The sequence below is a fragment of the Silurus aristotelis genome, assembly GCF_946808225.1.
Source record: "Silurus aristotelis genome assembly, chromosome: 17".
NCBI lineage: Eukaryota > Metazoa > Chordata > Actinopteri > Siluriformes > Siluridae > Silurus > Silurus aristotelis.
The window spans coordinates 24,036,585-24,051,262 of record NC_139590.1 but is presented as its reverse complement, the minus strand read 5'-3'; the positions used below and the strand labels follow the sequence as shown (position 1 = coordinate 24,051,262).

Below are 14,678 nucleotides of genomic sequence, written 5' to 3'. Positions count from 1 at the left end.
CTTCTGGAGATCTCAAACTTATTATCTGTTCTTTTAAAAAAGGGAAAAGATTTGAAAAAAAAAAAAAAAAGAGTTCCTGCCCAATAATTCAGGGATTGTTGCCAATTCCCAGCCACCACTCACCTCGACCCCCCCCCGGCGGCTCAACACGCTCGGAGGAAAGCCCTATCCTTATACAGGCCTCTGATTGGCTAGAAACACTGTGATTGACAAGAGCATGTCCCTCCCACACAGAAAGCACAGATCGATTCTGGAGAAATAAAATTGTCACTAAAACAGTGAGCATTTTTATAAAACATGAGTCACGTTTATTATCACTTCAATTATAACGAAAAAACAAAACACACTGGTAAATAATAAACCGTATTTAACAGTCATTAAAACATTGGTGTGGGGATCAGCCAATCACGTCTGTTGAGTCGATTAGTTAATTAATATTCATAAAGCAAAGAAGCAAATGTTTACCAACTGATCATTAAAACTGAAAAAACAAACAAACAAAAAAAAAAATTTGGGGGATTTTTTCTTATAATCATGACATTTTAAATTCATGTTCATGTTTTGTTCCAGACTTTTATTTACTTTAGAAGCCTTCAAAACCCTTTGCACAGCCCATGTAAGCCTGTGTGTGTGTGAGTGTGTGTGTGTGTATACAAATATTTGGCTCAAACTCCAAATTATTGGTAATTAAATTTTTCTGAATACCAAGAACCTGTCAGGGGTTAAACATTTAACTTGGGTACTCTGGGTACTTGGTGAACTCGGTGTGGGGTTTAAAGCTTCCGAGAAGGGAACCATTTTGGGACCATCTGAACCTCTAACTAATGAGAGTCAGAATAAGATGGGAAATAATAATAATAAATGACTCCTGTTTATAAAATCTGCATGTGTTTTTTTTTTTTTTTTTATTGAATTTTAAATCAAACCTGTTGCTTCTTTGATAAAAAAAAAAAAAAAATCCAGATCCACTTTGAAATCAAATCTATTTTTCGAACCTTCAGCGAATGAAATGTTTAGTCCTGGGAATGGGCGTGTCCTGTGTGTGTCCATGCAATTTTTTCATTTAGTAGCTCTGTAACACCTGAACCTGAAAGAATGGGAAACATTTGAAACAATTCTGCAAAAGTAGAGCTGAGACTCGAGTGTGTGATGATGTAGGGTTTGTTGCAGTTGTGTGCACCCTTAAAAGGTGAGGAAATTTGCTTACTGGGGTTTTTCTGACCATGTGCTGTTTGTGTTCACAACCAAAAAAAAACAAACAAAAAAAAAATGTAATTAAATATCTGCTGCTCTTGAAGTGCAAATTTGTGTATTCAGTCCAAGTGAGAAAGCCATCCAGGAGAGAGCACCGCTGGACAGACCCTACAGCACGTGGTACATTCCTCAGTGTTAAGACCAGTAAAACCGAGCGGGCATTCCCTCACCCACATATTTATAAAAACAACCCCATTCTCCTCTTCATCCTTCTCCTCCTCCTTTCTCACACTCATTCACAGACACGCACACAAATAATCCCACTCGATCGCTCATGCAGCCATAACTCGTCATGCACACAGCACCGTAGCAAAGGACAAAAATCACAATGGTGCTTAGACTGGAAACAAAGATGTGCTTTGAAAGGCGTGATCAATAAACCCTTCTGTTGTCAGAGAAAAAACAAATTCAAGAATGTTCTTAAACAAGGAGGAGGTGCGGTAAAACAGGATGAAAGCCACCGCTGTGATGAACAAACAGAAACCAGAACGCAAACCAATCTGACGCTCGGGTTTCAGCTGGTTTCTCGACAACCCGAAAAGAAAAAGAAAAAAAGAAAACAAAAGGACTAAGAAGTGTCTCAGTCTATCTCTGTCTCCTGCTCCAGGTTCTCCTCAGCATCTGAAGCAGGAATTTCAGTCTCCGCTTTCTTTCTTGCGTGATGTTCAGAAACTTTTGCTGGTTCAGAATCGGAGAGATCGTCTTGGTTTCGAGAATCTGAACTGGAACATGACTCGGGTTCTTCTGGGTTGTCTACAGTGTCCTTTGTGTCCTGTGGGTCGGGCGTGGCATGTGTGTCGGGGTCAGTGAACTGACGTAGGCAGGGTGGGTCCGCCGGGGGCAGCAGGGTGAGCGAGTCGACGCTGAGCGAGTCGGCGTTGGTGTCTGACAGCAGAGAGATGGTGGGCTGGGCGGCGGGGGTCAGACTCGGCGCCAGCGGTGCCATCAGCGCTAAAACAGTTAGAGCAGGTCCGATTAGAAACATGCGACCCGTACAACACAGCTGTCACTGCACAACAGTAACGCAACTCTGGAAACCGGCTGATGCAGTTCTGTCTTTAATCTTCAGGATTTCTGACTTAAACACTGATCTATAAATTATATTGACTCGTCCTCCAATCTGTGGGACCTTCTGACTGTTTCCCTGGAAATGTGATTTTTCAAAGAACAGAGTGGTATTTAGGAGGTCAATGAGTCACCGGCGTGCGGCAGAGGGTTAAACGCTGAAAATAATTTGCATCACAATTTATCCAGAAACGAGATGTTAAATATTCTCAGGGTGGAATTAAGCATTACGACATGACAGAAAGCAGGTTACTTTTTTTCTTCCCTTTACATGAACTCAAATATTTCCAACATCAAATTAAAGCCCATGCAAGATGTAAGCGCAGGGTTAAAGTGGTGGTGCAGCTAAAAAAAACACCAAACAAACAAACCGCAATGTCACTTTTGTAAGGTATTATAAATGTATAATCTTCAGTGTTAGACTTTAGGCCACGCCTCTAAGCTAGGTCCAATCTTAATGTACTGAAGAAGAAAGTGATACAGTAAATAAGATCAGATAAGATAAAACTGCTATCTGTGACTTCATTTCCTTTTGTTCTTCTTTATAGATGTCATAAGTACAAAAAAAACCCCCACAGATACTTTTATAATTCATTATACTGTCCCCAATCTGCATGCTTTATCTGTTACTACTCTATCTTTTTAAATGTGTTAAAAATTCATGGAAGCAAATTTCAGATATTAAACAAGTCTTGGCATTTAAACAATGAGTAACGTTAATGAGCATGTCTGTTCTGGGAAATGTCTCATCCCTACATTGTGCTATTTTCTTTAATTGTGAATGATCATAAAAAAAACAAAAAACGAACAAAAGCAACAAAAAATAAATTCCAGCCACACTCATGATTTATATTATAACCTGAGAGGAAACCAGTGTGTTTGTTTAATTTATTTTGCATCACCGCAAGCAAACTGAGGAAGTGTACAGGCTGTTAGTGCACACGCCGAGGAGAGGCCGAGGAAAAGGCAGCAAGCGAGAGCGCTGACATGCCTGGGTGCGGAGGTCTAAACCCACTCTCCGGCATCGTCCGAGAGAGAAAACGCACACCTCCGGCCCTCGCTTCCAGACCTGACTAGAGGAGAACAGAGGGTGGGAAACGTCACAGGGAGTGGGGAAAGAATAAAATCATGAACTGATCGTAAAACCTGGAGGAAAATCAGAAAATACACTACTGTGTGCAAAAACTATGTGCACATCGGACCATCACAAAGTCGATTTCATAAATGATCCCTCTTTTTACAACCGATTCGAACACACCACGAAAAGCTCCGTCATACAAAAGCTGCACAATTCTCAGAACTTAGACCACCAGTGCACTCAGTACTATTGCATCTTACTTGCACACTATGTACCTTTACTTATTTTTACACTCTTATTGTACACCTGCAGTTCACTACATGCTAATATACTTGTTATAGATGTAAGTGCATGTATATATATATAAAATTTCTGCACACACTTGTAAATAATACTATCTTTCTTATGCCTTATTATTACTATTTTTTTTATGTTTTTTATTTGCTGTAATTTGCTGTAGTCTGCCCTTAAGTGCTGTAGTTTTCACTTAAGTATTTCATTGTACAAAATGTGACTGAAATCTATACATATGACCAATAAAACTTGAAACCTGAAACTTGAAATCTGGCAATAGTTTGAGGAATATGAATTGAAATGTAATCATGTGAGGGGCACATATTTTAGATTTAGTAAGCAAATTTATCATGCAAAATAAATAAATAAATAAATAAATAAATAATCTGTTCTGGTGTAGCGCACCGGCGTAGCACAGGCACTGTGTTTCTACAAACTCATCTTGTACGAATCATCTTCCAGGGGAAGAGGAGGGCAATGACCTTAGAACTTCACTTAAAGGTCAGTCTGCTTTTGTTATGCCTAATCGTCGAGTCTAAACAAAGGCTTAAAAGAAAGATTAGTAACGAGAAAAAAAAAACACCAAATGTGTGATTGTGTCAAACGCCTCCAGTTTCAGAGACTAAACTCGTGTAGGAGAATCGAAGAAGCCACAACACACCACCTTATCACCTCTAACGTCTTCTTCTGGGTCTGCAGCTTCGAGACGCTCGATGGTTTTTTAGGTTTTTCCAAAACCACACACACACACACACACACACACACACACGTGTATGTTTGGTACATAGCAAAGACCTTTTAAATGTCTTTTAAACACTTATTAAGTATATATTTCTTTATATTTTCAACACTGTAGGTCTAAAATAAAATAAAATGAGAGCACGTTTGTGAAACTTCTGCAATGTAGTTGAATAAATAAATGACTTTTGTAGGCCACTATACATTATAATATAAAATATTTGTAATTAATTAATAATTTTCATTTAAAATGATCATCTACAATATTATATTTCTACTTCTACTGAATATTTGATTAATCCAGAGGTAACGATGCATCGATTTTAAAGACCCTCAGGAGTAAATTTTAAACCTCACAGTAATCCTGGCCTGTGTCTTCACTAAAAACGGATGTAGTCCCATGGATATAGTCGCATTTAGACCTCTGCGTCTGGAATCGCACTCAAAGATCAAAGTCTGCCGTCAGAGCAGTCATCTGATATATTGTAAAAGCAGTGTTCTGAGAAATTCTTGGAAAGAGCTCGTTACGCATTAATCCCTGCTCGGAGCAGGAGCTTGGACATAGATTGAATGCGAAGCATAAAGTGAGCGTTGTTGCGAAAGCCCTGAACACACTGCGGCGCAATCAAAAGCAAACAGCTTCTGATAGGAGTCTGCCCTCGGAGGATTTTTATACTGGTATCGCATTTACATTACAGCTAGGAGACAAAGTCAGGATTGTGAAAATGAACTTTTCTTCAATAGACACATAAATAAATAAAAGTTGTGACCTTCACAATAACCTACACTACAGGGACAAAAGTGTCGGTAGTGTGTGATTCTTCCACCAAAATGTTAACAAAAGCATTAGCAGGCTCAAACATATAAACACTGATTTATTTTCTTGTTGTGTTGTGCAACGTGACGGTGAGACAATAAATCACTCGTTTAATGGCATATACACACCGATTTGAAAAGACCTGATGACAGATCTCACACAGTTCTGTCCCATTTTTTTTACAAACAAAATATTCATTAATAAGAATCAAGCAGGAGTGTGTGAGGAGAGCTGCAGCTTCCTGCACTTAACTACAGTTGGAAAAGTGTAGGAGATTGTACACACCGTACACACTGTACACACTGCACCGAGCGGTTTGTTCAGGAGGGCGTTTACGTCAACGATGTGAATTTAAATATTGCTGCAAAGAAATTTTTTTTTAGCCGCGTCTTGTGCAAAGACAAGCATTCCAGCGAATCGTGCCAAATGTAATCCGAAAATAAATTCCAGCTTATTACAAAGCAAACAATCCAATCAATTTAAACTGTGGGAAATGTGCCAAAGCAGCGTTCACATAGCAGATCTGAGGGAGGGCACAAAGTCTCTGAGTGGCATCTGAGACAACTGCCAGGTGTGTGTGTGTGTGTGTGTGTGTGTGTGTGTTACCTGACATGCTGTGTGTAGACACTCCGCTCATGGTGATGGACTCGGAGTGAGCTGTGATGCTGGAGCTGGAATTTGGAGAGGAGCTGCGCTGCTGGGCAACATGAGCCACTGCAAAACCTACACACACACACACACACACACACACACACACACACACACACACACACACACACACACACACACACACACACACACACACACACACACACACACACACAGTTAACACAGAACTGTCACTTGTCAATATCTCTGTCATATACATAAATAAAATTTTTACTATATTTTATACTTTATCGTTTTTAAACTTTATCAGATCAGGTTTTACTCAATTGTAAACGAGATTTGCATCCAGTCACTACATAATTATAAATATATTACAAACATATTGTGTATAATTTTACTTGTTTAAAAAAAAGAAAAATGCTATAACACACACTGCCACTTATTTCATGACTTTTCCAATGACACTAACGGCGCTCATAACTCTACACTTCACTTCAGAACACATTGGTCTCTTGCACAAATTATTCAGAAGTAAAGATTTCTAAACCTCAGGCAGTTTTGCTGAATTTCCACAGAAACAGTCAAACTATCAACATCAAAACTGCTGCAAAATGCTAATAATAACACCATGATGGTTCAAGGCTGTACATGATGATTTTACTCAGGCTACTCAGAATCTTCCACTCTGAATCACATGAGTCATATCTTCATAGATCTGAAAAGACGGCCTGTATCATTTAGTGCCTTTAACTTTTTTGGTGAAGAACCACATATGGCTGGAAAAGTCATGTGTCCCAATACTTTCATATATTTTACAGCTTTCTGATATGAACTACACAAGCGTCGAAATTATTCAGATTTTATTCCACATTAGTGAACGCGAAAACACTTGCCATTTCACATGACAATGTGCGGATGAAAGCGCACCTGTGTGATTCGAGGTAAGTGGGTGGAGCTTACAGGTGATCAAAAAGATTATAACCCCCACCTAACTGTCAATCATTTCAGATGAATTTGGTGACTGGCTCATATTTAGGTGCGTCAGATGTTTTAGGCATATTTTTAGTCTTCATTTACGAACTTTCAGTTAATTCCTCATGCCATCTCCGGGAGTTTTTTCTTGCCGCAGTCGATTCTGGCTCGTCCTTTAGAGATATTATAAGGAACAAACTTATAAGCAATAATCTTTTTCTTTTATACAACTTTCCATCCGCTTCATGACAATTTCAATTGTTTAAAAAAACGCTCGACAAATAAAACTGAATCGAATTATATTGAATGGAGCATGATGGAGTTCCTAGGGGTGCTAATGCACGGTGGTGAACGGATGATGGTTTGGGCAGGTTTTGGAGCCAAAGGACCTGGACAACTTTGAGTTGGCCTTGAACTCCGCCGTATACCAAAGAATTCTAAAGTGAGGCCATCGACAGCTAAAGCTCGGCCGTAACGGGGTCATGCAACAAAATGATTTCAAACACGCCAACGAATCTACGACAAAAGACCAGTCCAAGTCCATGTTGTGGCAGGAGCTTAAGAAAGCTGTGAAAAAACCCACACAAACCTCAAATAACTGAAGAAACATTGTAAAGAATGGAAAGACTGACCAAAAATTTCTACACAATGATGTGAGAGACGGCCCCACAGAACACAGTTTATTACAGAAAAAAAGGGTTCGACAAGCTGTTACACCATAAGGGCATACTTAGTTTTTCACACGTGGTTTCTCCATTTCAGGATGATATTTGTAATAATATATAATGACATGTTGTTCACCTGAGGTTGTATTCACCTCATTCTATCACTTGATAAGGACCAGATGAGTTTTATGATCTCTCTCTCTCTCTCTCTCTCTCTCTCTCTCTCTCTCTCTCTCTCTCTCTGCCCGATATAGTGTTGGTCCCCTTTTTGCAGCATTAACTTCAAACAATTTCAGCTACAGGAGCTCGTTTGTTGGATCGGACCACACGCACCAGCCTTCGCTCCCCAGGTGCATCAATTAGCCTTAGCCACCCACGACCCTGTCGCCGGTTCACCACCGTTTCTTCCTTGGAGCACTTTTGATAGATACTGACCACTGCAGACCAGGAACAGCCCACAAGACGCTCAGTCGTCTAGACGTCACAATTTGTCAAACTCCCCCAAATCCTTTTGTTTGCCCATTTTTTTTCCCTGCTTCTAACTTCAACTTTGGGAACAAAATGTTCACCTGCGGCCTAATAGATATATCCACCTACTAACAAGTGCCATGATGAAGAGATCATCAGTGTTCTTCACTTCACTGCTCATAATATTATAATGTCATAATGTTAGGCCTGATCAGTGTGTGATCAGTGTGTGATCAGTGTGTGATCAGTGTGTGATCAGTGTGTGATCAGTGTGTGATCAGTGTGTGATCAGTGTGTGATCAGTGTGTGATCAGTGTGTGATCAGGCATAACATTACACACACACACACACACACACACACACACACACACACACACACACTAAAACTATAGAGGTAGAGGCTTATAAGTAGGTGGATTACCAATCCTGCCCCACACACACTCACAGGAAAGGGGAGGGGGTTTTATTCTTCATGCTGGTACTTTTTTCTTGGTGATTTGGTGTCGGTGGTAAAAATGTGGTGTGTAATGATAAGAGTGACATCACTCTTCAAATGAATGTTTTATTTCCTGCAAAAAAAAAAAAAAAGAAAAAAAAACCCGAGAGGACTTCCCTAAACCGATTGCGTACGTCAATGGCATTAAAAAAAAAAAAAGAAAGAAAAAAACAAAACAGACATCTAAGCATTATTTTACCAAAAGTGATACAACGTCTAACCTGGTAACAAGCGATCAGTATCAGTAAAAAAAAATGTCAATGAGATAAACATCATCCAAGCCTCTTCTCTTTCCTATTTCGGTTTGAACAAACATAGAATAAGGATGATTATTCTTTTCTATTGTATTACAGAATGCCAACAGATAAACAGCTATTAGAGAAATCGCACGGTGAAGGTTTCATTATAAACTTTACTATAACACTTATTATAACATCCAGGGTGTTTTTTTAACTTCACCCTCTCGAGCAAAGAAAGAAGAAGTAGAGGAAGTATGATCTCGGTGGCATGTGAGATTCGAAGGAAGCCATGTAATGAAACACTGACAGACCACACACCTGAGGAGAAGTGCTTCAGAAATTCTGGAGAAATCTAAAGCAGTATGTAAAAATAGTGGGCCATTTGTTTGAAGAGTGTGTGTGTGTGTGTGTTTGTGAGAGAGAGAAGAGAGTCACCAGTTCTTACTTATATACTTTACTATGGAATAGACACTTAATGTTAGTCATTGTTAGATTTTAGGAAGTGAAGGTTTCTGTGAAGATTCCACTCCATCACATTCTACCACACACGTTATCAAAACCATGTACCCTTAAATACAATACACAGACGAAAGTTTGTGGAGACTGAACCTAAGTTTCCTATGTTCTTCTTGAAAATCCCATTCAGTCCCTATTTTACTGGTATAATAACCTCCACTCTTCTGGGGAGATGTTCCACTAGATTTTAAAGTGTGGTTATGGAGATTTGTGCTCATAAGGTTGAGGTCAGAGCTCTACAGCAGGCCACTTAAGATCTTCCAAACCAACCGGTTCAAAGCAGATCTTCATTAAGCCGGCTTTGTTTACAGGGGCGTTATCATTATTCAAGATACTCTTTTAATACCCAATCATGTTACAGCACTTTTGCTAATGAGTCTAATTCAAAATTATTATTTTTTCCTGAAAATGGTATATTTTCTAATTGTACACATTTGATAGGCTTTCTATACATGTTCTATTGGAAATAAAATATGGGCTTATGAGATCATGTCATTCTGTTTATATTTACATTGTACACAGTGTCCAAATGTTTTTCGGACGATCATCTTTCAGTTTTTAACTCGTTATTTATCTTCCATTTAATCTTCCTTATAATATTTACATACACAGTGATCATCAGAAGCCTTATCAGATTCCTACTATCAGGTTTTACACACACACACACACACACACACACACACACACACACACACACACACACTCCAGGATAGAAGCAGTGTCAGAAAGACTCCTGTTTTAATTAGATTACCTGGAACTCTATCCACTGAGGCGAAAGCTGGACCTCGCCGCGCCTGGTCGTAGAAACGGAAGGGCAGCTGTGACGAGGATGCAGATGTGGAAGAGGACTGTCCGAAGCCTAGCACTTCAGAAGAAGGCTGTACAGGAAGGTCAAGTAGAGCTGCACGAACAAGGAACAATAATAAACAAATATGTTGATATCTGAACTATACATAATGTATAAATAATGATAAAAAATGAGTTCATCTTTATTACTATAGAAATGAAATGTGGATATATTTTAGAGTATGCAGCTGGAGTAGCAGAATGTGCAGCTTGTATAGCAGTACAGATTTACTGTTCTCTAAAAAATAACAACATACAGCCGCTATTGTCTAAACAACTGGCAACAAAAGTGAGTTCACCCTCAGTGAACATGTCACAACTGTCAAAACTGTGATCCTCACATTTAGGAACCATCTATTGACTCCCCATACGGCAAACAAGTTAGAGCCAAAAATAACACATTCAGACTCATCAGACCAAAAGGACAATGATCTAATATCCATTCCTGGTGTTTCTTGACCTAAGCAAGTCTTTTCTGCTTATTGTTCTTTCGGAAGTAATGGTTTCTTTGCAGTAACTATACCCATGAAGGCTGAATCACGCAGTCTCCTCTGATCAGTGGATGTTGAAACACGTCTGCGATTTGAACGCCGAGAAGCTTTTATGTAAGTTGGTGTTGTTTGAGGCTGGTGTTTCTAATAAACTTGCCCTTTGCACCAGGTGGCTGTTGGTCTTGTTTTCCTGGGAAAATCCTCGTGAGAACATGTTTATTCAAAGCGTTTAATGGTTTTTGGAGACTGCACTTTGGAATGCATTTAAAGTTCTTGAGATTTTTCGGACTGACCGACCTTATAGTGTATTAAGAACACAAAAAAATGAACTCGACAAGCATTCCAGATGACGACCTCGTGAATCTGACGAGAGAATACCATGAGTTTGCCAAGCTGTCATCAAAACTAAATGCAGCTGCTTTAGACAATCAAAAATATAAAACATATTCTTGTTGTTTAACACTTTTTCGATATCTATTAATGTACAATGTTGCAAATAATAACAATAAAACAGGTTTTAGGTGTGTCTAAACAGGTTGTTATTTAATACGTATTGTATTTCAATAGACATTAAATATATTTGTTATTATTTATATATTATAAATTATATATTATATTTTATGTGTTGTATTTCAATGAATTCAAAATATTCGGTGTGCTGTAGGAGCATGAGAAAAGCTTGTTTCTACTTGTTATGTAGATCTTTAGATGGTATAGCGTCGTTCATAAGGTCTTTAAGGTCTGAAGTTTGGAATGTGCCATAAGACTCAGGTTTTGTTTGCTGTAATAATCTTCTAAACTCTAATTATTAGAGTGTTAGTATTAAAAATCTAACAATGAGTAATTCTAAAAAACACACAGTAAGCTTCTAAAGAAAAGTGACTTATATGACCTTGTTCTGACCTTGATCGTATTTAGACCGAACCAAATCTGCTTTCGATTTTGGATGGCCTTACGTAAAGGTAGTACCCTCAGTAACCAAGGCTTAAAGACACGTGTGAGCATGTTTAATATGATGGTTCTGACCCGCTATCCTTTGCATCTTCATCCTGCGAGCCTGGATGCGTCCTTTAGCCAGCCGTTGCTTAGCGATGATGCAGCGGATGTGGTCGGCAAAGATGAAGGAGGCCTGCAGGATGGGTAGGGGTTTGGCGTGAGGGTTGGAGGTTGGTTTGTGGATGGTGATGTTCAGGGCTCTGCTGTCGTCCTCCACCCCCGATACCTGCATGTCCTAGAACAGAGGAACCACAAAAGCACATTCTTTTCACCACAAAGCCCCTTAATATACATCAGTCCACACTTCTTACTCCTTCATACTACAGTCTACACATGGACCATTAACGTTTTATTGTCAATGTGTTTTCCATATCATTCTAAAAAAAAAAAAAAAAAAAAAAAAAAAAAATTTAAACACATTAAATAATAAATAATTTAATGTTTTTACTGTGATTTCAATTAATCTAAAAAAAAAAAAAAAAAAAGTATGAATTATTTTTTTGAATTTAATATGTATTTCTTAAGTGGGTTTTTTTTGTTTATTTTTTTTAATAACTTACCATAAAATAATGTAACAAATTTATTGTAAATTCTTGCTAAATAAAATCACGAAAATGTAGAGTATACATGTAGATTAATATACCTTCAATGAAGAAAAGCACTGTGACACCTGACTTCTCCAGCCAGATGTGGTTCTTTGCCACAAAGATAAAGGCACACAGCTGTACAGGGTGTCTCTGGAGGCACCATGAAATTTTCCCATCACTTTAACTAGGAGACCCAAAACTGTTCCAAGTTCATCAAGATGTGCTTTATGTAGGGAGGAGTGGAAGATCTTGTGTGGCCTGCTACAGAACCCTGATCTAAACACTACTGAACACCTATGGGATGAATTGGAATGCTGACTGGAATGCTAATCCAGTACTTGACTTTATTACCACCTTTGTGGCTGAATGAATCATAACAAGCACAGAATGTGGTGGAAGATCTTCTCAGAAGCGTGGAGGTTATTATGAGAGTAAATGGGGACTACATGTGGAATGAGATGCTGAAAAATAACACATTTAACTGTGATTTTCTGCATATGAATATCAGCCCTTGTCATTATCTCCAGTTTTTAGTTTGTCCTACATCCATGTTCATCAGATAACAGCGTAACTGAAGCATGAAAACAATTCACATTCAGCAAATTCACCTGCAGAAGACCTGCGAACTTGACAACTCCCCAGCCCAGACGCTTGGTCTCGGGTTCCACCAGACTCATCTGATAGACGTCTACAGCCAGGAACCTCTGCGCCTGAACGCCGTCTTTGCTCACCACCATGCAGGCGATCAGGTCGCTGTTATCTGCGTACAAACACAAACAACTGTTTTTGTTTTTTTTGGTTATTATTGTAGTTTGTTCAGTTACATGGGACGTACAGTGAGGTTGTACTTTTGCTTGCATTTAATGAAGCGTCTAAGAACGGCACACGCAATTGTTACACAACTCCAAGGAATTTAGGTCACCGGACAAATAAAAGGTGCACAACTGTTAGAGTGGAAAAACGTGAAGCGCTACTAAGCATGACATGTAGAAAATGTGACACTGTGGGAAAAAAAAAAACATTTTTAATGCTGATTTTGTGTTGCTTCAATGATTTACTGAGAAGCACAAAGAGCTGGAAAAAAAAAAACCCCAAACCAAAACAAAAACTATGCGTGCTGAATTTTGTAGAAAATCCAAACAGACACGAACGCTGCAACTTTTACAAAATCTCTTATGAACAGATCTGTGGAGAGCTGCAGTGATGGTTATCCTTCTGGAACTTTGTCCCATCTTCAAACAGGATCTCCAGTGCTCAGTCAGAGTGATCATCCGGTTCTTGGTCACCTCTCATACTAAGACCAACGATGACCTAATTTGGTCAGACCACCAGTTTTTGGAAAAGTCCTGGTTGTGCGACACTTCTCTCATTTGAGAATCAAGAAGGCCACAGTGTTCTCAGGAATCATCAGTGCAGCAGAAATGTTTTGTAGTCTTCCCCAGAGCTGTGCCTTGCAACCACAGGCAGTTCCTTTCACCTTGGCTTCTACTCTGATATGAATTATGAATTGTGAGGCCGTCTATAGAGAGGTGTGTGTCTTGAAAAATCAAATCCAATCATAACGTTTCCACAGGTGGACTGTAATCAAGGTGTAGAAACATCTCAGCAATAATGGGAGGCACCAGAGTTAAATTACTGCTGCAAAGGGTCTAAAGACTTATGCACATGTGATATTTTAGTTTACATTTTAATACATTTACAGTCATTTTTAAAATTCTGTTTTTACACTGTCATTATGGGGAACTCGGAGAATCAATCTGAACGACTGTGGTATCTGCTGAACTGTATTTCTTGTTCTCCTCCTCCAACAGGCCAATTTGGTAGGAAATGCCTGGGAAATGTCTTCATGTTGTCCTGGACAAACATTAGATGCATCAGCAATACAATGTTAATGTGTGTCAACTGAGTCATTCTGAAATGAGACTGTGCATGTGCGTGTGTGTGTGTGTGTGTGTGTGTGTGTGTGAGCATATGTTTGGCATAATGTTACCATGTTAATATGTCTTAAGAAATTCCAGGAACTGCCTGATTTTCCCACAGTTGACAAATTCATCTGAAATTCGACCAAACGACGCAGGACTACGGTTTCAACAGAAATAATACACAGAGCATCTGAAGTCATTGCTGCTTGTTTAAAGTCGATAAGGTGTTTGACGTTGGGATAACGCATAGATCTGAGTTTTTCTCAACACTCCGCTGAGTCATAAAGAGCTTTTTCTTGAAACAGTGGTGTGTTGTTCTCTACTGTCTCCTCGACCACACACAGCGTGTGAAGCTGCTCTCTAGGACTGGCAGGAGACGACTCGAGAGTCTCATTTTTAACAATGCGTTTTATGGATAAAGGAAATAAAAAGGTGTCTCTTCCTCACACTCGACTGTCGAGATGAGCATGACTCAGCTTGACTGACTTTTAAATGAAGTCACTAAACCTCTCTAGAACTGGCAACCGTTTCGTTTTGAGTGGACGAAGGTTACGCTGCGGCTTTTTAAAAAAAACAAAAAACAAAACTAGCCAACGACTGCTAGCTGGTAGTACAGGTCAAAGAG

At 39.1% G+C, this 14,678-nt stretch overlaps 1 protein-coding gene across 7 annotated transcripts in view; it reads right to left on the bottom strand.

Moving 5' to 3' along the window:
* Nucleotides 1-285: 285 nt before the first annotated feature.
* The window catches only part of clec16a (C-type lectin domain containing 16A), a 53,219-nt gene continuing 38,826 nt past the window's right edge, over nucleotides 286-14,678 (bottom strand). For 5 of the 7 annotated variants that reach the window (XM_083566486.1, XM_083566485.1, XM_083566480.1 and 2 more), the window contains exons 19-23: nucleotides 12,740-12,891; nucleotides 11,575-11,779; nucleotides 9,963-10,112; nucleotides 5,853-5,969; nucleotides 286-2,205 (exon numbers count right to left, since the gene is read on the bottom strand). In XM_083566486.1, coding sequence (XP_083422612.1) covers nucleotides 1,835-2,205; nucleotides 5,853-5,969; nucleotides 9,963-10,112; nucleotides 11,575-11,779; nucleotides 12,740-12,891 — 995 coding nt within the window. In that variant the 3' untranslated portion in view covers nucleotides 286-1,834. The other 2 variants (XM_083566484.1, XM_083566483.1) reach the window with 2 other exon arrangements.